Below are 23,012 nucleotides of genomic sequence, written 5' to 3'. Positions count from 1 at the left end.
AAATGAAAGCCCAACCCCCCCACAGTTAGTAACACACCCCTAGGAACACTTAACCCCTACACTGCCACCCACTGGTTAACCCCTTCACTGCCAGTGTCATTTACACAGGAATCACTGCATTTATATAGCAGTGATTACTGTATAAATGACAATGGTCCCAAAAATGTGTCAAAAATGTCCGATGGGTCCCCCACAATGTCGCAGTCACAATAAAAATCGCTGATCGCCGCCATTACTAGTAAAAAAAAAAAAAAAAAAAAATTATTAATAAAAATGCTATAAAACTATCCCTATTTTGTAAACGCTATAACTTTTGCGCAAACCAATCAATAATCACTTATTGCGATTTTTTTACCAAAAATATGTAGAAGAATACGTATCGGCCTAAACTGAGGGAAAAAAATGTTTTTTTATATATTTTTGGGGGATATTTATTATAACAAAAAGTAAAAAATAATGCATTTTTTTCAAAATTGTCGCTCTATTTTTCTTTATAGCGCAAAAAAAAAAAAAAAAAACGCCGGGGTGATCAAATACCACCAAAAGAAAGCTCTATTTGTGGGAAAAAAAGGACGTCAATTTTGTTTGGGACCTACGTCGCACGACCGCGCAATTGTCAGTTAAAGCGACGCAGTGCCGAATCGCAAAAAGTGGTCTGGTCTTTGACCAGCAAATTGGTCCGGTCTGAAAGTGGTTAAGGTAGGCTCAGATAAAATGTTTTTTCTGACTATTTTCAGTGTACAGATGATTGTGCTGAGGTTTATGCATATCTGTGAGACTCTTATTTTTGGCACAGTAAGCAACGAATATTTTATGGGTACAAGAATGCTCCCTCCCACTGTTAACACAATTTGGCCACACCTACTGTTTGCGCGGCACACCGCACCGCACCGCAGGAATTGCTCTCTATGGGTCTTTTATAACCCTATAGTGTATACTACAAAAAAATTGCCATGTGCCGCTAAAGTGTTTGGGTTTGGATTGAAGAAATGGTGGCAACCCTACTCTTCCCCCTATTCTTTATTTCAGACTCTGCTACCTTTCTATGAAGGACTGGAATAATCTGCTCTTATAGATGTAGGAGACAGTCTTACCAAAGCCACATAACATAGTGTAGAGCAGCATTCCATGGCTCCCCCACTACATATAAAGTACTTTTTGTTTTGGATGGGAAGAGAAAATGACAGAAACACGGATTTCTGGTATCATCACTCACCTTTTCGTTATATTCGTTCTCGGGTAAATTTTGCACATGCTCAATAGCCCTTTTCATCAGATCCTCCAAAAGTTCATTGGTCCTCTCTCTTCGGCTCTCCTTTCCTCCAGATTTGGCCAGAAATGAATAACAACTGTCCTCAGCCCGAGCTCTGCCTCTAGCCTAAAGAAAGGTACAGTAGTATTATACCCAGAATGCATCATTTGTAGCACCTCCATTTTCTAACAGCAATATTGCCTATTTCTGTTGTCTAGTAGAGAAAAAACATGAATCTTCTGTTCACATATTCCCATCCTGCCTTGTCCATTTCAGACTGAGCACGTTGTAAAAATGCCTAAGCATGGGTTACCAATAGATCCAGATAAATTGATAATTAGAGTTATATGAAAATCTCAAGGTTTCCTTTAATAATTGACCTACCTCTACTCACCTGTTGATCCCCTAATTGTGTTTTAATGGTATGGGGGCCTTAGTTGCCAGTAGGTATATTTGGGAATAGGAGAAGGTGGAGTCAAGTTCAAGTTTTACAAGAAAAAGGTCAGTTGCCAATATTTCTGCATCTACTGGTCATTTTGACATGCATTTTCACTTAAAAAAGGCATATGTATGGTTGTGTTCATATATGTTCCTTCTTTTTTAAGTAGCATAATTGGACAGAATAATAGAATAATCGAACACACTGAATTTCACCGAACACTAACTCTTCTTATAAAGTAATGATGTTCATAAAAGCTAGAATTTTGACGTAGGTACTATTCTACTAAAATGAATTTAGCCAGTCACAGCATCCACCACAATCCCCACAGCCACACGTCTATTTTTTAAACATGAAAAAAACCTTTCATGAACTTATTACAATGATGCTTCCATTAGAGCAATGAGGAGAAAAGAAACAAATACCATATGTATCATTGTCATTGTTTGGCTTCTAGGGCCATTGCTACCTTAGCTCACAATGTATAGACGGGAATAAAATAATTAGTGCCCTTTCGGCGTCCGCTCAGTTTTTGCAGAGGACATGGACAGAACACCTCTGCTCTATGGGTAATTGGGAGTAAACAGACTCTGGTGTCTTTTTACACCTGACTACCCTCTGATCCAATCTGCTAAATGGAAGAGGACGGATTCCCTTTTGTTTTGTTTTTTTAGCGGACCGGATCCCGGAAGTAGGTGGGTGCAAATGGACAATTAAACAAAAACAAAAAAATGGTCCCTGGATTCCCCGTGTGAAATAGCAGTGCCTAACCAAAGTTATTTTGGGTGTCACCAAAAATAATTATAGCTCAACCAATCCTAACCACCCCCTCCTCCACACCCATGATAAAAACCGACCCAAACCGACCCTTTGGACAATACCCTTTAGTACCCCCACCCCCTTTAAGACCATAAAGACCTGACAGCCACAGGAGAAACCTGTATGGACCACAATGGGTTATGCTGTATTGCACCCAGTCCCAGTGCAAACGTTAACTTGCCTAGAATCAAAACAGTCAATATAATACTCTACTCAAACTCATTTTGCATGTATGATATATACTGATGACAATACACTGCATGAAATGTGGACATGCAGTATGGTAATTGCGGGCTGATCAAACCAAGCTAAGCATGCAAAGAGTATACATAAAGTACTGACAACAATACGCGGCATAGAATGATTGTGGATGGGGTCCCCCAAATCACTGTTGACACAGCACTTATTCCCACGTGATAAGAGGCTCACCGCCATGGCCACTGATAAGGGGGTGCCACGGGTCCCACTGTACAGGGCCCTGGCCCCATCAGTTTAAAAGGGGGGCCAGGGCAGCTGAGAAGGAGGGGTGGCGGCATTTACTGGAACTGATCTCTTGTAGCTCCCCCTGCAGCAGCTGAAAGCAGACTTCTCTTCTTCTCCCTTCCCCTGGCTTTTAGCGGCTGCAGGGGTGAGCTATTGGGGATCAGTGCCGTTGCCCCTTCTGTCCAGGATCCTCTTCCTTCTCCTGCCCGGGCCCCCTATATGCTCCCTTGATCCTCCAAGCTCTACCTCCTCTCCCTCATGCTGGCTGCTGCTGGGGTTCATTTCAGGATTGAGAGCGGGGGAAGGGGCCTGTAAATACTATATGTCATGTTTACCAATAAAATGTCATGTTTACTGGCCCCTTTCTTTTCTAAATGAACGAGTGTTTTTTGTTTGTTCTTTGTTTTCTGTTTCAATTAATTGTTTGAAAATGATTTAATCAGCGAATGAGGGTTTGTTTATTTATTATTATTAATTTGATTATTTTAAGGATATTAAATGTAAAATTTTATTTTTTTGAATCCTACAAACATATTTGACCTGAGCTTGCGTGCTTTTTTTGGACTCTTCTCTAGAGATTCACCATTTTCTACAGCACACCTGCTGCAGTGATATCTTACCTGCACCATTGCTATTTCGTTAGTCATGAGACCATAACGCACAACAATATTACATTCTGGGATATCAAGGCCCTCCTCTGCAACGCTGGTCGAAATAAGCAGGTTTAGCGAGCCTTTACGAAAATTTTCAATGACTTCCTGTTGCTCATTCTGTGAATACAAATTATGAATATGAAATACTACTTTAACCAAAGGCGATTTAAATTGATTTAGCCCTAGGATTAAGAGTAAAGCCCCATACACACTATCAGATTTTCTGCTGATTCTTTCCTTCAGGTTTACCAAAACCATATAACGAGGTCAAACCTTAGGAGTTTCAATTTGTATGCAATCAGGCAGGCCCTTGCACTACATGGCTTTGGTAAATCTGAAGGAAAAAATCAGCAAAAAATCTGATAGTGAATATGGGGCTTAAAAGTTTTTGAATTGCAAAACAATAACAGCATGAAGACGCTTGACTAACACATTAACATGATGATCTGATTACATTACTATGATGATGGCAAATCACTTTAGGTAATAATGCTACGGAACTAGGAAATGGATCCGTCTATAAAAATATTCTGTGCGAATGTCTTAAAGTAGTTTTAAAGGCTCAATTTTTATTTATTTTTTACCTTAATGCATACTATGCATTAAGGTAAAAACCTTTTGCATGCAGCCACTGCACCACTAATGCTTACCTGAGCCCCATCTCGATCCAGTGATGTGCATGAGAGCAGCAGCTTTCCCGGGTCTCTCTCTCCTTATTGGCTCACACAGCAGTGGGAGCCAATCAATCACAAGCAGTGAGCCCATAAGGAGAGAGTGGAAGGTGGGGCCAAGCCGTGCTGTTTGTGAATGGACACACAGAGTGCGGCTCGGGAGCGAGCCTGCTCGTGTGCCCCCATAGCAAGAGGCTTGTTATTTTGGGCACTTGCCAGGGGAAGGAGCCAGGACACTGATTGGGGGACCCAAAAATATGAGCATCAGGGCTGCTCTGTGCAAAACCATTGCACAGAGCAGGTAAGTATAACATGTTTGTTATTTGAAAAAAAAATTCTCTAAGGCCGCGTACACACGCGGGGACTGTTCGCTCAACTTTGTCCGTCAAACAGTTTCAGCAAACAGTCCGCTCAAAATTAGCATGGACGGACTTGCCCACACACGACGAACGAACAGTTTGCTGAAACCGTGCGCGATGACGTGAACGGCACGTACGACGGGACGGAAAATACGACGTCCTATACACTGCATTACAACTTTCGGCGTGTAAATCCTTTCTGAGCATGCGCGGAACTTAGTTTGACGAACAAGCCTACACACGAGGGGACTGTTCGCTGAAACCAAGTTTCAGCGGACAGTTTTTCGGAATTTCCGAAAAACTTTGTTCAGCAGACTGTTCGCTGAAACTGTCCGCTGAAAGCCCACACACGGGCGGACTGTCCGCCGAAACACTGTTCAGCGGACAAAGTTGGGCGAACAGTCCCCGCGTGTGTACGCGGCCTTAGAATCACTTTAGGCACACAGCTGTTACAAATAATCACTGTTTACTTCCTGTGATCACCAGCTCCATCTAGCGGCCATAACACTGTATTTTCTAAATTGGGGTAGTTCAGGAAAATACTGCATTATGGCTATTAGATGAAGCTGAAGAACATATGATGTAAACGTATTGCACAAAATTCAATGAATGTTTTTCATAAACAGACCCTTGTCTTTTTTGGACCAAGGCAATATGTTAATCCTGAAACAATAAACATAGTTGTCTTTTGTTTATAAAGTCTTAGTTATGTGCTTCTTAGTCCTACAGTCAACAAAGACAACATTATTTTTATTTTCCTGTAATTGTTAAGCCGACCAGCCGCCGCAGTTGTACTGCGGCAGAATGGCACGGCTGGGCGAAACAACATTATGTAACGTTGCTTCGCCCTGTGGCTTCCCCGAGCTGTTGCGAGTGTCTGGCAGTCTCGAACCCCGCCGGGCTCTCGCGATTGTTCGGGGCACACGGAGAACCCAGAAATGTGTGTGTAAACACAGTTTCCGGTTCTCTGAGCAGTAAACTGACAGATTGCCTGTTCATACAGAGTATGAACAGCGATTTGTTAGTTTCCCTGCACAGTCCCCATCCCCCTTCAGTTAGAACACGTACTAGGACACACATTAACCTCTTCACTGCCCCCTAGTGTTAACCCCTTCATCGCCAGTGACCTTTTTACAGTAATCAATGCATTTTTTATCGCAACTGATCGCTGTATTAATGCCAGTGGTCCCAAAAATGTGTCAAAATTGTCCGACGTGTCCGCCATAATGTCGCAGTCACGATAAAAATCGCTGGATAGCCGCCATCACTAGTAAAGAAAAAATATTAATAAAAATGCCATAAAACTATCCCCTATTTTGTAGACGCTATAACTTGCGCAAACCAACTCCAAATCACAAAATCAATATACGCTTATTGCGATTTTTTTTTTGTACCAAAAATATGTAAAAGAATATGTATCGGCCTAAACTGAGGGAAAAAAAATGTTTTTATATATTTTTGGGGAATATTTATTATAGTAAAAAGTAAAAAATAATGCATTTTTTTTTTTCAAAATTGACGCTCTTTTTTTTGTTTATAGTGCAAAAAAAAAAAAAAAAAACGCAGAGGTGATCAAATACCATCAAAAGAAAGCTCTATTTGTGGGAAAAAAAGGACATCAATTTTGTTTGGGAGCCACATCGCACAACCGCGCAATTGTCAGTTAAAAGGACACAGTGCCGAATCGCAAAAAGTGGTCTGGTCTTTGGTCAGCCAAATGGTCCGGGGCTGAAGCAGCTAGCAGACATTACTACTTCAATACCTGTGTCATGTGCTTGGTCTGATTGCTGAAGCCAGCTCCAGTTAGTGCTGCACTCTTTATATTCAGTTCCTTGAGAGTGGAATTGCTAGTGATCCAGTTGTGCAAAGAGTGGGTACTTTGCCGAGTGCGAGTGAAGATGATCCCGCGGGAACCCTGCGAGGACTGGAAGTGCTCCTTGAGAATCTCTTCAAGCCTTTTTAGCTTGGGATTTTCGTTGTTCTGGTCTCTGCTCAGTTCTAGCAGGTGGTCACTGTTATCTGTAAAAGCAAAATAAATAAATGGCTAAAAATAAACCATGAAAAATTGCAAAAAAAAAAGTCTAAATCCTATATTATCCCTATAAATCTTGATTATAGTGTTTTATTTTTTTAAACTTTACAGTATTTCATTTTTTATTTTAAATAACATTTACTGTATACCGTATACAATACATTATTTAAATAGGCACAATTAGCCTCCAGAGGGGTTTTTTCTTATAATTGTGCCTATTTAATGCAGGCACTTTAGTGCTAAAAATAGTGCCTGTAAAGCGCCTGAAAAATGCCTCATCTGCAGTCCCAGTGTGAAAGCCCGAGTGCTTTCACACTGGGGGGGGAGGGGGGTGGGTTCACTGGCAGGGAATCACAAAAAGTCCTGAAAGCAGCATCTTTGGAGTGCTTTAGGGGCGGTGTATACACTGCTCCTAAATCGCCCGTGCCCATTGAAATCAAAGGTGCTAAGCACCTCGGCAGTAGCTCTTTGCGGGTGCTTTTAACCCCTTATTCAGCTGCTAGTGCGGGTCAAAAGCTAGCGGCTGAAAAGCGCCTCTAAAAGGACAGTAAAGCGCCACTAAAACTTGCGGCAATTTACCGCTACCGTGGCCGTGCTGTCAGTATGAAAGGGCTCTTAAGATCTCTTTCCCTGTAATATCCCCTATATAATATTGTATCTCCTGCCAGAATTTCTTTATTTTGTTACAATCCCACCATATATAGGCCATGTTGTCTATTTGGCCACATCCTCTCCAACATAGTAGGGATTTTTCCTGTTGGTATCTTTGGACTTTCTCAGGTGTTAGATATCATCTAGCTAAGCAATTGTAATTAATTTCTAAAGTTTTTATATCAGTAGCGTATTCGTGTACCCTACTCAACACTTTGACCACCTGTTGGTCATCCATCTGTGCTCCCAGTTCCCCTTCCCATTTTATAATAAATGGGGGTCTTCCCTGTCCCTCTAGGTCCGTCAGTATCTTATAAATCCGAGATATTCCATGTTTCAATCGTTCTATTGGGTTCAGGTTCTACTCTGTTCTAATTGGCTAGGCTATTGTTGTTACCAAATGTTTCAGCTGTTGATATCTCCATTCATTTATCTTTAGGGCCGGTTCACACTGCAGGCGAGGCGAGGCGACTCCGACTTGCCTCGCCGCGACCTGCAGCGGCCTCGGCGGCGACTTGCAAATGACTTCTGTATAGAAGTCAATTCAAGTCGCCCCGAGGTCGCCCAAAAGTAGTACAGGAACCTTTTTTCTGAGTCGGAGCGACTCAAGTCGCTCCTCTCAGAACGGTTCCATTGTACAGAACGGGGGCGACTTGCGAGAGCGAGGCGAGGCGAGTCGTGTCGCCTCGCATCGCCCACTGTGTGAACCGGCTTACTTTTACTTTTTAAATCCTGAAGGGTTTTTATTTTTCCTAATTTAATTTGTCTTTTAGTTGTGCCTTCTCAATACAAACTCCAAAGTGTATTGCCCTGTACACACGGTTGGACTTTCCGACGGAAAATGTGCGATCGGATCCAATCGTGTGGGCTCCATCGGACTTTTTCCGTCAGAATTTCCGACACACAAAGTTTGAGAGCAGGATCTAAAATTTTCCCGACAACAAAATTCCGATTGTGTGTAGACAATTCAGACAGACAAAGTGCCACGCATGCTCAGAATAAATTATGAGACAAAAGCTATTGGCTACTGGCCCGTGTATAGTCCCGTCGTACGTGCTTTACGTCACCGCGTTCTGAACGACCGTTTTTTCCAACAACTTTGTGTGACTGTGTGTATGCAAGACAAGTTTGGGCCAACATTTTTGTTGTCGGAATGTCGAACCGTGTGTATGGGGCATATCACCTTACCTGGTAAAAAGAATTTTGTCTCAAAAAGTGCAATTAGTGGAGAGTGAGCAATCAAACACTGCTAATCACTCAGCTCTCCCCTCCCCTCTGAGCAGAGACCTGGGACTGTCAATCTCCGGCTCTCTGCTCTGCTCCTCCAGCACTCACTGGAGCACTGGGCTGTGGAGCGGCAGATTGCCGAGAGGCTGAACCAGATGCTGATTCAGGGTTCTGGGTGGATCCCAACCATATGATCTTGATCTTTTCAGAGCCTGAACCGGCTCAGTGATGTCAGCCAACAGCAAACTTTAGCTCATTGTTGGCTGAAAAGGGGTCACAGGAGTGCAGAACGAACTGCACTCCTGTGACCTACAGGAGAAGTATAGCCAAAATAGCTTTGGCTATACTTCACATTTAACATTTGTACCCAAGCATTTTGACCTCCACCTGTGTAGCTAGAGCAAATAACATCTACCCCAGACTTTATGGTTCTGTCATGTTCCTGGACAATCAACATGTACCTCGAAACTTGATACATTCTATTGTGATTGGATTAAGTTGACTGAATTACCTCTGTGGCTCTGAATACTGGAGTATGCTCCTTACATACATAATTTCCCTCACTCCCCTCCTTTTTTCAACATGTCCCTTTGACAGAAGTTGATCAAATGATCAAGCAAAAATGGCCATACCCTGATTGAATTTTAATCCATCTGTGGCCAGCTTAATTGGAACTGCAGAAGATACTTGTTCTAACATGTTAGCCACTTTCCGACCAGGCGCCGCAGTTATACTGCGGCAGGTTGTCACAGCTGCACAAGCCATCGTAGCTGTACGTCGGCTCTTTAAGACGCTGTAGCAGGCACCCACACACCACCGGAGGCGCACGCCCACAGCGCGTCCCCAGAGCCGATGTGCGTGCCCGACGGGCTCGATGACCGCCGGGCACCAGCGATTGCAAATAACAGAGCGAGAACTGGGATCTGTGTGTGTAAACACACAAATCCCGGTTCTGTCAGGGGAAAGGAGAGAGATTGTGTGTTCCAACTGAGTAGGAACAACGATCTCTCTCCTCCAGTCATCCACATTCTCACCACAGTTAGAAACACACATAGGGAACAAAGTTAACCCCTTGATCGCCCCCTAGTGTTAACCCCTTCCCTACCAGTGACATTTATACAGTAAATCAGTGGCTATTTTTAGCTCTGATGGCTGTATTAATGTCACTGGTCCCAAAAAAGTGTCAAAAGTGTCCAATGTGTCCGTCGCAATATTGCAGTCCTGATAAAAATCGCAGATTACCACCATTACTAGTAAAAATAATAATAATAATAAAAATGCCATAAATCTATCCCCTATTTTGTAGACGCTATAACTTTTGCTCAAACCAATCAATATACGTTTATTGCAATTTTTTTCCCAAACATATGTAGAAGAAAACATATTGGCCTAAACTGATGAAGAAATTTGTTTTTTATTTTTTTGGGGGGGATATATATTATAGCAAAAAGCACTAAATAAAGGGTTTTTTTTGAAAATTGTCACTTTTTTTGTTTATAGCACAAAAAACGTTTGGGTACAGCATTGCACGGCCGTGCAATTGTCAGTTAAAGTGATGCAGTGCCATATCGCAAAAAAATGGCCTGGTCAGGAAGGGGGCAAATCCTTCTGGGGCTGAAGTGGTTAAAGACATTTCACTACTTGTCCAAGTCCAAAAAGCAAAAGTAATCTGAAGAGTCAGGTGCATGGATGGAACAAGCTTTGTTGAAATAGCCAGCAGCCTTAATAACCAGGAGGGCAGGATATCCCACAGGATGGATGAGCAGAAGGATGGGTGGAAAGGCAAATTAGATATTTGGCCGGTGTTATGGTAATAAAAGACAATTAGAAATATCTTTGCTTCTATCTGTCTTTTATTACCACAACACCGGCCAAATATCGAATATCATTTGAACCAGTTTGATCCCTCAGTCAGTTTTGCCTCATTACCATCTGTTTTATTGATCTTCATTTCGTTTCTCATATCATTCCCTATACTATTTGTTGATTTTCAACAAAATACTGTATATATGTACAGGGACTGTCATGTGTCTGCAAGCTCATTGGTCTTTTCAAACCTGTCAAAGTCACTCTAATTTCCCACCTGCCATATTGGCTTGCAGTCATCAGTATAAAATAAAATCTTGCTTCACTATTGGGCATACTTGATAAAGGAGGCAGGGCCTCAGAAACACATTGTATAAGCCCCTTTACTTCCCCATGTCTGCTATCTTGGTCCTAGGAGCTCATAGACGCACATCCCTTTGGTGGGTCCAGAATCTTCTGCATGACAGCCGCTTTCCGGTTCACTGGCTGTGATGCACTCAGCTCTCCTCTGTTCCAAGCTCAAGCAGAACTTTGTTTACTTGAATGTGTTTACTTACGTTGTGCAATAACTGGATACATGCTTTTATCAACATGTGCGCTGTGGCCACGTTCATGTTTTCTACTTGTCCAAGTCCAGTTGAATGCGATTAACTACCTGGAATACATATCCTTTAAGGCAGGCTGAGGAGTTTTGTAGGCTGAAGCATGCTTTCTTTGGCTTGTGATATTAGAAGGCACTCATTGCCCAGATCTGCTGATAGACCAGTCTATCCCACAGCCACATTTACTATCCTCAGCTTCTGTCTATTGCCGCTATACAAGTGAACTGCAGCCTCTACTTCAGAAAATAGTTGTGCCAACCTCCCCTTTCCACTTCTGCTCTTTGACATTCACAGAACTCATCCTACTACAACCCCACAGTGCATCATGTTCTGTGAATGAGCAGTACCTGAATGACAGGATTCTTCTACTCATTCACAGAATGTGATGCATTGTGGGCTTGTAGGAAGACAAGTTCTGTGAATGGCAGAGAAAGCAGAAAGGGCGAAAGTGGCCAGCTCAACTTTTTGTGTAGCAGATGCTGCAGTTACCTTTTACAGTGGTGGAATACAGTCACTGAGGATGGTACAGAAGGGGGGAGTAGAGGTGAACGTTTTATATACTATCGCACAATTGTAGACACTGCATATATTTTGTATTTTTTTTTATTTCATTTTCTGTTTTGAGTAATTTCAGTTGTTGATGCTGTATATTTGAATATTTTCATGTTGTAGTGCAGTCTCACATATTGGATAGGGTTTTAAAACACTTATATTTTAGTGACCACACCTGTGGATTGTAAATAGCGGAGGTTTAAAAATGATTGGTTTAATGCAGTGCAGAGTTTACTCTATAAAATATAGTTTAAATCAGATCCCTTTATCTATTATTTTTTTTAAATTCTAGCACTAGCTTTATGTTGCCCTCTTTTACTTTTATAATAAAAAATATTCCAAAAAAAAAAGTTTTATTACTCATAATATTTATATCAACAACTGAAAAGACTCAAAATCAATTTATCTACATTATCTATATCAGTGATCATTAGCTTGTGAACTGCCCAATATTTTCTGCTCATCGGCTATCCTTATTGTTAGAGTATTCCATGTGCAGCCCAAAACAATTCCTGTTCCTGGCCCTACTTCACATCAGTACATGGGTTAACGCCTTCTCTTGAACGCACAGGACCACCTCTTCCTAGCTAAATAAAAGACACTTCCCCACTGAAGTATTCTATTTTTTGGTCATGCTCCAGGCCACCCATTGATTGCAGTTGGTAAGTACTTTGGTTGCTGCAAGTATATCCCCCCCCCCCCCCCACCGCACAGCTCCTCCAGGTTTAGCCTCTCCTGGAGTTGGAAGACCCTGAATGTTGAATGTAAACCTGCCTGAAACTGGGTGCCCTATGTGCTGGTACATGGGTTATGTCACTTAAACAGCACGAATATTCTACAGGTGTAGTATTACTAAGCTCCGCAATGTCGCCATTGGCCTCTCCCTTTTTCCTGTCTTGTATAGGTAGCATGCCGCACTGCTCTCCTGGCTTTGTTTTCAGTCTGAGAGCGACTATAGATAAGGTCACAGAGAGCAGGTAGACAAGGTGGTGTGGGGTAGTGACCACCAGTCACCAAGCAGCAGCACAAACAGTCATGCCTGGTACAATGAGATTATCGGACGAATGGTCGTCCGTTTTTTTTTTTTGCATGATAATCTCAGATCGAATCTGATGAGTTTACTAAAGTCATGAAAATTCTCATACAACAGAATAAAAATTTAGAAGTGATGTCATGTGTTGTAATCGTACGATCTGGTATCATAAGATTTTTTTTTTTTCAAGCATGTCCGATCGAAAAATATCAGCACTTGAAAGCTCTGTACTAACGATCAGATTATCGTACGATCACTCCGAAATCAGCATTTTTTGTACGATTTTCTGATCGTGTGTACTGGGCATTAGAGCAGGCAAAGGAACTGGTTTCTCTCCTCTCTGAAGTCCTGACTGTTTTCTAGTAAAAACTTGTTGCTGTTTGCTCCCCTCCTGTGCTGTGTGTTCCTGGGTAGAAATGGACACGGGCATGTTCGGGATCCCACCTGCCCGATCCCGCCAGGAAGCTGACACTGCACATGGCTAATCACAGGCAGTGGGAAATTTCCAGGTCCGCAGCTGCACAGATCGGGAAATGTTTCACTGCCTATGATTAGCCGCGTGCAGTGTTGGCTTCCTGGCGGGATCGGGGAGATGGGTTGGGACTAAGATCCTGAATACGTCCGAGCCCATCTCTATTGCAAGGGGGTTAGACAGTCTAACTGGTTTTATCTCAAATTCTGTGTCTCCTGTCTGTCTCAGGAAGGGCTGCCTGGGCTCACCTGCTACTGCCTCTGAAGTAAGTGAATTTAAAGTAGATGGGTCTTAAAGGCACATCATACTTGTTTTTCTTGGTGAAAGAAATATGATGTTTTACATATTTTTTGCAGCTATGAGCTCACTCCACCTATCAATGGAAGACTAGCAAAAGGTAAGAGCGGGCAACGTGGGACATGTTTTTAAGAGAATGCTCAAGGAACACAAAGTATACGGTTTTGCATTATTTTAGAAGCAGAAGCTCTAAACACAAACACTCCAGAAATCTTAAGAGCAGCCACTGGTCATCTCCTGACCAGAAAAATGTGCAGTCCTCAGATTCCCACACAGGGCCGCTTTCATGCTCCTTAAGCAGCTCATATAGCAATGGCACACCTGTTTAAATGAGAGCAATAGGAAATTGCCCAGGGTGCATGTTGGGCCTGCATGCATTCTCCAGTGACAGGAAAGTCAGTTGGATGGATTGGCTCAAATGATAATGGATAAGGAAGTGGATGCACAAATGTTAAAGCCTAGAAGCTGTAGAGTACAGTATCTGGCAAATATCCATACCACAGGCAAGACGCAGGCCCAACCATTGCATGCAGATATTTCCAAATGTGAAAAAGGAAGGGCCTTCTTATCCCATAATGACAGAGAGTGAAAAGCTCAATGATGGAGAATGGGAGAGATCTGATAAGAAGACCCAGAGGCGGCTCTCTAATTAGGCAGTTGCCTAAGGCCTTGCACTCACAGGGGCCTCGCGGCCACCTAATTTGCCTGTGCTCCACCACTCATGCCGATGCTGGCGGCTCCGCCTATCACCGCTGGGAATGTGTGGCCCAGGGGTTAACTGACAAATCGGGTACTGCCCGAGGAATAGTGGCCTCATCACGGTGCTTCCCAGTCCGGTGGCAGCAGGTACGGGGTGCGGGACAGTAGAGGGCTCTAGGTGGGTGCAGCGACTGGATGACAGCATCCGGCTCTTGGTGCCATCTCTACAAGGCATGCGTGCTGTTAGCATGTCCATATGGGACCCGCAGCTGGACTGCTCCTTAAGCCCAGAGACATCTGAGATTTTCAGTGACAGGCTGTCAATTTCAGTTCAGGTGTTTGCCGTTTTTTGAATCAGCACAGCACCGAGAATCTATTTGAACAGTTTGGTGGCAATGGTGGCGGTAATTCATCCTTGGGGATAAGGCTCTACCACTACTTGGACAACATTCTGATTGTCGCACATGTAAGCCAGGAGCTGGCAAAGCATCACCACCTTGTCCTAGAAGTCCTTTTCCAAGTTCAGTTGACTAGTGAATAAACAGGGAAAGCAGTTAACCCCTTCTTAATCTATGAAGGATCTTGGAGTAGTATTTCATAACCGAATAGGTCAAGTGGTTTTTCAAAACTGCAAAATTTCCAAAATGAAAATCTGTGTACGAAGAGTAATGAATACAGCATTTAGGTCAGTGAGGGATTGTATTATCCCCATTGGGACCTTTTGGTCATTACCAGTGTTCCTCTTTTGTGGCATGCCTCTCAGCCTAGGAAATTGAATAATTCTGAAGGTGGATGCCAGTCTGTCTCCAGTCTGAGCATACAAGTCCAAGGCCATTGAAGCCTGGTAGAATGCAAATGCTCTGACTGCCTTAAATGGAAGGCAGTTTTTTCTAGCATTGCAAGCCTTTCAGGATCTTTCTCCAAGGGGCCCGAGTAAAGTTGATGATTGATAACAAGACAGCAGTAGACTATATTGTCGCCAATGGGGCACCATAAGTCTTTTTCTGTTACTTTTCGCAGCATAAACTTTTCGCTGGGCAGAGAGCTGTTTACAGGCAGTTAATGGCAGTCTACTTACTGGGAAAGCAGGATCCACTAACAGATCAGTTAGGCAAATTATTTCAACTAGTATTGGCTCTATTGGGCATTCCAGTGGTAGTTCTCCAGCTTCCGGTACTTAAAACAGGGTACAAAGGTGAAGTGATAGAAGATAGAATCACAGTGCCATGGGTTTTTCCACTGGTGTTAGTCTTCATCCTGTGTCCTTGATTATGAAGATTCTTCTGAAAATTTGGACAGAACACGTTTACGCCATACAGATGTTTTCCACCTGCCGAGGAGGCCTTGGTTTTCATTGCTCCTCCAGATGTCATCACCACCCCCAATCTCGTTTCCAGTCAAAACAAGATATTTTTATGCCAATGTAAATGGCAGCACCCCAATCCAGTAAGACCCTTTTAATAGCCTGGCTATTGAATTGGCTGGACTAGAGGTACAGGGATTCTCATCTGAGGTGGTTCAGACCTTGGTGAATCATCCATAAATGCTACACATGAGAGAATATTAAGGAAGCAACAAAGTTTTCTCTCATGTGTCCCCAGCTCTAGCCAATATCCTGGACATTTTTACAATCAGCGCTAGAGTTTGGTCTGGCATACAACTCCATTAAAGTACAGGTCTCTGCTTTTATCCTCTTTTCCAGGCTGCAGATGGGTGGAAGAGCAATGGTATTCAGTAGTATTCAATTTCCAGGAAAACTGGGGGCAATCCCTCCAAGCATTCACATGGAGTCACTGTGTACACAGCAGGAAGACCTCCGTTCCTTACACATGGACAAGTTGCTAACAATGTACATGTAAAATTCAAAAGATGTCAGGAAAGTGGACAAACCTTTCATCTTGACGTCAGGTTCTCAAGTTATCTTCTATTGGTTTACCAGGGTGATTAGATCGGCATGCAGGAGTTAGGCCCTTCTGCACAGGAATAGGTACAAGCTCCTTTGAGCTGAGGAGTGGCAGCCTTTGGAGCAGTTATTACAGGATTTCAGTGGAACACATATTGAGACAGTTACTGTAGACCTTCATTCGACTTCACAAGCTAGGCATGTGGTCAACAAGTTCTGCAAAGTTTGGGACCAGACATATAAATTATTTTTGTCTTCAGCAGCCTTTCTTTGAGCGTCAATCTTTCTTTTTATGTGTTCTCTCCTGCCCATTTATTCAGCTAGTTATATCCAGGTAGGGCCAGGAATCAAATCAAATACTTACCGTAATTTTCCATTACTGGCCTATCCTCACATCAGCACTGGACTCCCTCCCTATTGGCCTGTCGCAGGCTAGGTTATTGAACACTTCAATGGGGGAGGGGCTGTGTTTAATTTATTATTATTATACAGGATTTAGCGGTGGTCTAGTGGGCATAAATCCATTGTATGCTGACATGAGGATAGGCCAGGAAAGGAAAATGACAGTGAGTATCTGATAACAATTTTCCCTTTTCTTTCAATGTTGTCCAAGAAGTTCAAAAGATTAGACACCCCTGATGTATAGCTCTGTAGACCAGAAAAAAATGTGTGCTAAACTTCAACATGAAACCACATACCTAATGCAGGAGAGAGGGATTGTGAGAGTAGCTGGCAAGAAATAAAACTTACTAAAGTCTGGCCAAAACTGATAACAGTTGGACTGATGCTTTAAAAAACTTACATATAACAAAATATAAATAATGTACAAACACATTAATGCTCTTTACCATTGAATAACTGATAGAGAAAGACATCAGTGGGATCGTCTGATGCCTTGATGAACTTCTCTTCAATGTAGAACATATCCAGAAATTCATAGGCATCCAGCATTCTGACAGTGTCATGAATAAAGAGGGCATCATTGTATTTACGAAGGTGCTCAGCACATGTCCTTTTCTTTCTGTCCGCCTTCACTGCTCCTGAAATACAAGACCACCAAAAGCCTCATAAACACCACAAACCACAATCCACAAACTATACAAATCACTGATTCGCTAATATTTTTCCTATTCTTAGCCATAAGTTACTATTAAATTAAAGATCAGTTACAACATGTAATTGACCAATAATTATTACCCAATAGGGATATTGTGTAATGTAATTCACATACTGTATATGATAAATAGTACATTCAATGTTATTTTATGGATTATTTCTGATTGAAGGGTGGCACCTCTCCTATATTAGGATATCATTTATTTTCTTCTCACCCTGCCTTCTACACCTGTGAGCAGAGTTGTAACTCATGTCATGGGGTCACGGACCCCCAGACACCTCTCTATAAAACCTGGCAGTGTTAACTGAGAAAACAGTGTAAACAATTTAATAACATAAAGTATGCCTAAATCAAGGACATGTAGAAGGAGAACTGTCAGCATTGTCACAATGCTTTTAAGGACTACGCTATGAAGAGAAGTTTCTAGAGAAGAGCAGCAGTAACCTTTAATGGCTAAATAATAAAAAAAAAAAAAAAAACAACATGAAGAATTGTTACACAATACATATTGGGGTAAATTTACTAAAACTGGTGCACGCAGCTGTGCATAGTAGCCAATCAGTTTTTAACTTCAACTTGTTCAATTAAAGTTTTCCTAAAAGCCAAAAGGTTTTTTTTATCTTAATGCATTCTATGTATTAAGATTAAAAAAACCTTCTGTATGCAGCAGCCCCCCTCAGCCCCCTAATACTTACCTGATCCAGCAATGTTGCACGCGTGTCTCGCCTGTAACTGAGACAGCAGTGGGCGCCATTGGCTCCAACTGCTGTCAATTAAAGTCAGTGAGCCAATGAGGAGAGAGGGTGCAGGGCCGAGCCGTGGCTCTGTGTGCCTCTATAGCAAGTTGTTTGCTGTGGGGTACAACTCAGCAGGAGGGAAGGGCCAGGAGCGCCGGCAAGGGACCCGAGAATAGGAGGATCTGGGCTGCTCTGTGCAAAACCACTGCACAAAGCAGGTAAGTATAACATGTTTGTTATAAAAAATAAAAAAAATAAAAAGACTAATATCACTTTAAGCTTTGGCAATAAAACCCAGAAGCTGATTGGTGCACTCTCCAGCTTTAGTGAATAACCCCCATTGTTATTTAATGTTATAAAAAAGTACTTATCCTTTACATTCTGTAGCACTGTAATTTTCTGTAAAATTCTGTGCAAAATAGCAACCTGGAAGCATTCTGTACACTGTTGGTGTACGTAACACCACCAGAAATGTAATTTCTTGCTTGTGTGATTGGCTCACTGAATTTTCCAGAAGTCTACACTAAGATACAAGTTAAATTGTAGGCACCCCGTATAACAGGGTGCATGGTGTATACTCCCCAAGGGTTATGGTGTATATTCCCCAAGGGTTAAATACTTCTAAAGGGTTACATGTACATAATATAATTGGATACTGATATTTATAGGGAAAATTGATCCAGGGAATATCCAATTGCCTCTTGGGGGATGAGGAAGGAATTTTTTCCCCTGCTGGAGTAAATTGGGTCATGCTTTGCTGGGGTTTTTAGTCTTCCTCTGGATTAATTGTGGGTACAGAACTGTGTATATTGTATGATTTTGTTTTGTTTTTTTAGGATTTTTTTCTCTTTTATTGGGTGAACTAGATGGACTGTCTTTTTTTAACCAGACTAACTCTGTAACTAAGATGCAGATACTGCAGATTTCTTTATTAAAACACTGAGAGTGTACCAGGTGAATATAATGAATCAGATCATCCCATTCAGAATCAGTCTGTAATCAGTCTGGTGAAACAAACAGCTATATCTTCAGAACAATAAAAGTTGTTAGGATCAGCACTTTGAGTCAGTCAGGCTTTACTGTAATTCAAAGTGCTCTGATTCTCTCTCCTCCTTCATGCTTATAAGAAGGGAGAGCAGAAACAACCTCTTCAGCATCTTGCTCCTCCATTGTCCAACCATAAGTTGAGGGGAATCGATTACCAAGCTGTAATGCTTAAGTGTACTGGAGAAAAGTTAGGTCACCAATATGGCCATGAGTAGCTGAACAGATTTACAATTGTTTGGCAGATAAGACAGTTGACACATATGGAACTCAACAGTGTAGTTCACTTTCAGATTTAACATTTACCTTCCCTCTCCATTTCAACCACTTTCTGTTCATATGTCTGAGTGCCCAAGTCAGTTCTAATATAGTCATTTTCACCAAGATATTCATATATGATTTCCATGAGTGACTTCAGCTTATCCCCAAAGGGATCCTAGAGCAGAGGGAAATGTTTTATTATGCAACATTACTAAACTTGTAAGTATACAAATATAATACAAATCCAGTTAATATAATAATATAATACAAATCCAGTTAATATAATAATATAATACAAATCCAGTTAGGCCTCTTTCAGATGAACGATCTGTTCAGGTCCGCCTGTCAGTTTTTTAGGCGGACCTGAACGAATGCTCATTAGACCTCTATGGATCGTCGGACGTCAGCAGTGACATGTCCGCTGACATCCGACCCGCTCTGATCCGAAAAAGTGTGACGGAGGAAAAACCTACTTTTCCATCCATCTGCAGATCGGATCAAGTGACGACGGACTCTGTGGTCCGTCGTCATCCGATCTCCCATAGGGGAAAGCGGCGCTCTGACAGGTCCATCCCTGCGCAGTGTGCAGAGACAGACCTGTCATCTTCCTGCTCAGCGGGGATCAATCGAGCGATCCCCACTGAGCAAGCGGATGTTCACGGGGCGGATCATCACGGATCCGTCCCGTGTGAAAGAGGTCTTAGAATGATCACCTGCTAAAAAAAACTAGCAATAGATTTTGCAGCCTGCACACATCTTCAACCAACAGAGCACAACCAGCCACAGCCACATAAGACAACTTAGGTTCTCCCTCTTCAGATCAATAGTAAAAATGGAGTAGCTAATTCTCATTGTGTCATCCAATTTTGGTCAATTTGGACATTAATCCCATGCAAGAGGTAAAGAGAGAAACTGTACAATCAATGTTTAGGTCTGTTCTTGCTGACTTCTGCTCTCCTATGCTATGGGTGCAACTCAAAGGAAAAAGATGGTGTTTGTGAGACAAGCCCTGATATGCAGCATATCCAATCACTGATTAATAATATCAGGCAGAGGGGTTTCCAAAGAGCTTTTTGTTTTAATCTTGGGGTGGGTGGTTTGCAAAAAAAAAGTCCTGTTTGAAAAAGTCCTGTTTCTGGCTAAACAGGTTATTGATTTGGACCTCACCACTGAAAACACTGCTGTTCTTAATTATCAACCAAGTACTACAGGCAGCATTTTTTTTGGGCAAACAGTTTTGTAATTGGGGTCAATTCACTAAGCTTTACCGCATGCGTTAAGGGTATCATGTTACTCATTTGCATAAATGATTGCATGCGGCATATAAAGTCCACTCATTAAAAAAATATATAAAGATTTTGCGGTAAACAACTTAAAAAAAAAATGGTGGTAAATATTGCAAAAAATCATGCAGTGATCTGTTATCTCCAATTCACAAATAAAACAGGAACTAAAAAAAGGCATGATATTTAACACCGCTCTTTTGGTGGCAGTAACCAGTGCAGTACCATAAAGAGGGGCCTATTCAAACTCTCAGAAAGGGAGAGCCTAATTCAACCCACAGAAGACCCACAAAAAGGGGCCTAATTCCACCCACAGGAAGGGGTACTATTCCACCCACAGGAAGGGGTTCAAAACTACCCTTAGATAGGGGTCTAATTCCACCCACAGAGGACCCACCAAAAGTTGACACGGTTCCACCAGCAGTGGACACACACATGTCGAGTACACAAGTATTTATTTATTTATTTATACTATTAAATCAAAAAGGCATGACGTGCAGTGAAAATTAAAAACAAACGTCGGCTGAAATTTAACATCAAGAACTTTTTTTTTTTTAAATGAATAATTTTTTTTAAAGTAAACGTTTACAAAAGTGCAACAATGAAGTATGTCAACCATGACAATTGCTCCAGCTGGAAGTGACCTCTTGAATTGGCCACTGTAATACTTTTGGTTATATACACCATTATAAAGTTAAACTTGAATAGGAACATGAAAAATAAATAAAAATGTTTAAAAAAATAATAAAAAAGAATATAGTCAAGTTTTCTTTAGTTTCCACAATATAAACAGCAGCACAATATTGGGCCAAAAACTTAGAACAATCTAGTAAAGAGCACTTTCAACAGCTTAGTAGTACATACATTTACAAAAAAAACAAATTTTTATGAATGTATGTAATGGTAGATTTAGTTAAGGAGCGCAACACAGCTTAAAAGGTATTTCCTGACGCCAACATGGCAGCATACTAGTGATAGAGCTCCGCCTCTTGACCACTCCCTCAGGACCAGTGAATAGCATAAATGAAGGCATGGTTAGCCGCCACCCCATTATTCCTTTTTTCCTCATACCTCTACGCACTAGTGATGAAGTAAGGAATTTTATGTCCCCCCACCCTGCCACGGAGCAGTAACCGGCTGGGTTCAAGCCTCTCCCAGTGCGTAGTCTCAGAGTTTGGGCTGCTAACATCACGCTAATAAGCCTGAGAGACCCTCGGCTGTGTGGTCTTGATGGGTCCTTGCAGTGTTTCCTCTTTAGGAACGAAATCTTCCAATCAGCTTGAATTGGTACTGGAGCTTTGGGGGGCCAGCCTGTCCTTTTCTAGGGTCTTCATTGTCCGTTAGGCTATGACTTTACCTGTTTTATTCAGTTCCTGCTCTTCTCCCTTCTTATTTGGCTTTAGGTAGGTTCCAGGTGAGTGAGGAGTGGGCCACACCGTGCAGTAGGTGTCAGGGTATCCCTATAAGTGTGGGGCGGCAGCCCAGCGCCATATTTACTGGCCTAGGGCACTCCCACTCCACACATGAGCACTGGCCGATGGAAGCTCTGGGTGCCATTTTGGCTCTGGGCAAAGTGATTAGTTTTACCCACAAATAACAGGAGGAGTCTGGGGGCGGGTTCTGCCTGTCCCAGGATCACGTAAGAGTGTCAGTGGGCTGCTGTGGAATGGGCAATATACAGCCTCCTGACTGTCTTCAGACTGTGCAGTTTGTTCTTGGATCCAGTCTTGGCAACCTTTTGTGTCACCATCTGCTGGTAGGAAAGTTTTCTGTAAAAAAAAAAAAAAAAAAAAAAAAAGAAGGGTACATTCTTTTCTTTGGTTTGTTTCAGCTGTTTGCTTTGTTGTAGTGTTCAGACTTTCATGTTAGAAGATTACTGCCAATCTCCATCCTTTTTTTCTTTTCAGCTATCTTTTCAGCTACCTGTGTGTCCCTTTAAATTTGTCGCCGTGCCATTGCGTGCACACCACCAGTCGGGACCTTTGTGAGGCGAATCGCGGGTCCCGCAGATTCGATCGCAGCGGGGATACATTAGCATCTCCCCATTCTGCCTAGTGACAGTGTCACTGATCTCTGCTCCTTGTCATCGGGAACAGAGATCAGTGACATGTCACACACAGCCACGCCCCCCATAGTTAGAAACACGCCCCAGGACACACTTAACCCCTACACTGCTACTTAGTGGTTAACCCTTTCACTGCCAGTGTCATTTACACAGGAATTGGTGCATTTGTTTAGCACTGATTGCTGTATAAATGACAATGGGCCTAAAAATGTGTCAAAAATGTCCGATGTGTCTGCCATAATGTTGCAGTCACGATAAAAATCGCGGATCGCCACCATTACTAGTTTTAAAAAAATATTAATAAAAATGCCATAAAACTATCCCCTTTTTTGTAAACATTATAACTAAAAGAATACATATCTGCCTAAACTGAGGAAAAAATATGTTTTTTTATATATTTTTGGGGGATATTTATTATAGCAAAATGTAAAGTTTTTTCAAAATTGACGCTCTTTTTTTGTTTATAGAAAAAAGAAAACCCAAAAAATAAAAACTGCAGGGATGATCAAATACCACCAAAAGAAAGCGCTATTTGTGGGGAAAAAGAACGTCAAT

At 42.0% G+C, this 23,012-nt stretch overlaps 1 protein-coding gene across 6 annotated transcripts in view; it reads right to left on the bottom strand.

The window, feature by feature from the left end:
- Positions 1–23,012, bottom strand: part of LOC143935577 (ATP-dependent RNA helicase DHX58-like) — a 103,720-nt gene that overhangs the window by 48,125 nt on the left and 32,583 nt on the right. For all 6 annotated transcript variants that reach the window (XM_077459551.1, XM_077459555.1, XM_077459554.1 and 3 more), the window contains 5 exons: positions 19,155–19,284; positions 16,799–16,990; positions 6,439–6,695; positions 3,614–3,763; positions 1,217–1,378 (listed from right to left, as the gene is read on the bottom strand). In XM_077459551.1, coding sequence (XP_077315677.1) covers positions 1,217–1,378; positions 3,614–3,763; positions 6,439–6,695; positions 16,799–16,990; positions 19,155–19,284 — 891 coding nt within the window. The remainder of the gene's footprint in view (positions 1–1,216; positions 1,379–3,613; positions 3,764–6,438; positions 6,696–16,798; positions 16,991–19,154; positions 19,285–23,012) is intronic.

Source organism: Lithobates pipiens, unplaced genomic scaffold (assembly GCF_037356315.1).
Source record: "Lithobates pipiens isolate NorthernLeopardFrog02 unplaced genomic scaffold, aLitPip1_a1.2 Scaffold_28, whole genome shotgun sequence".
Classification (NCBI taxonomy): domain Eukaryota; kingdom Metazoa; phylum Chordata; class Amphibia; order Anura; family Ranidae; genus Lithobates; species Lithobates pipiens.
This window is presented reverse-complemented; position numbering and strand designations above follow the sequence as displayed.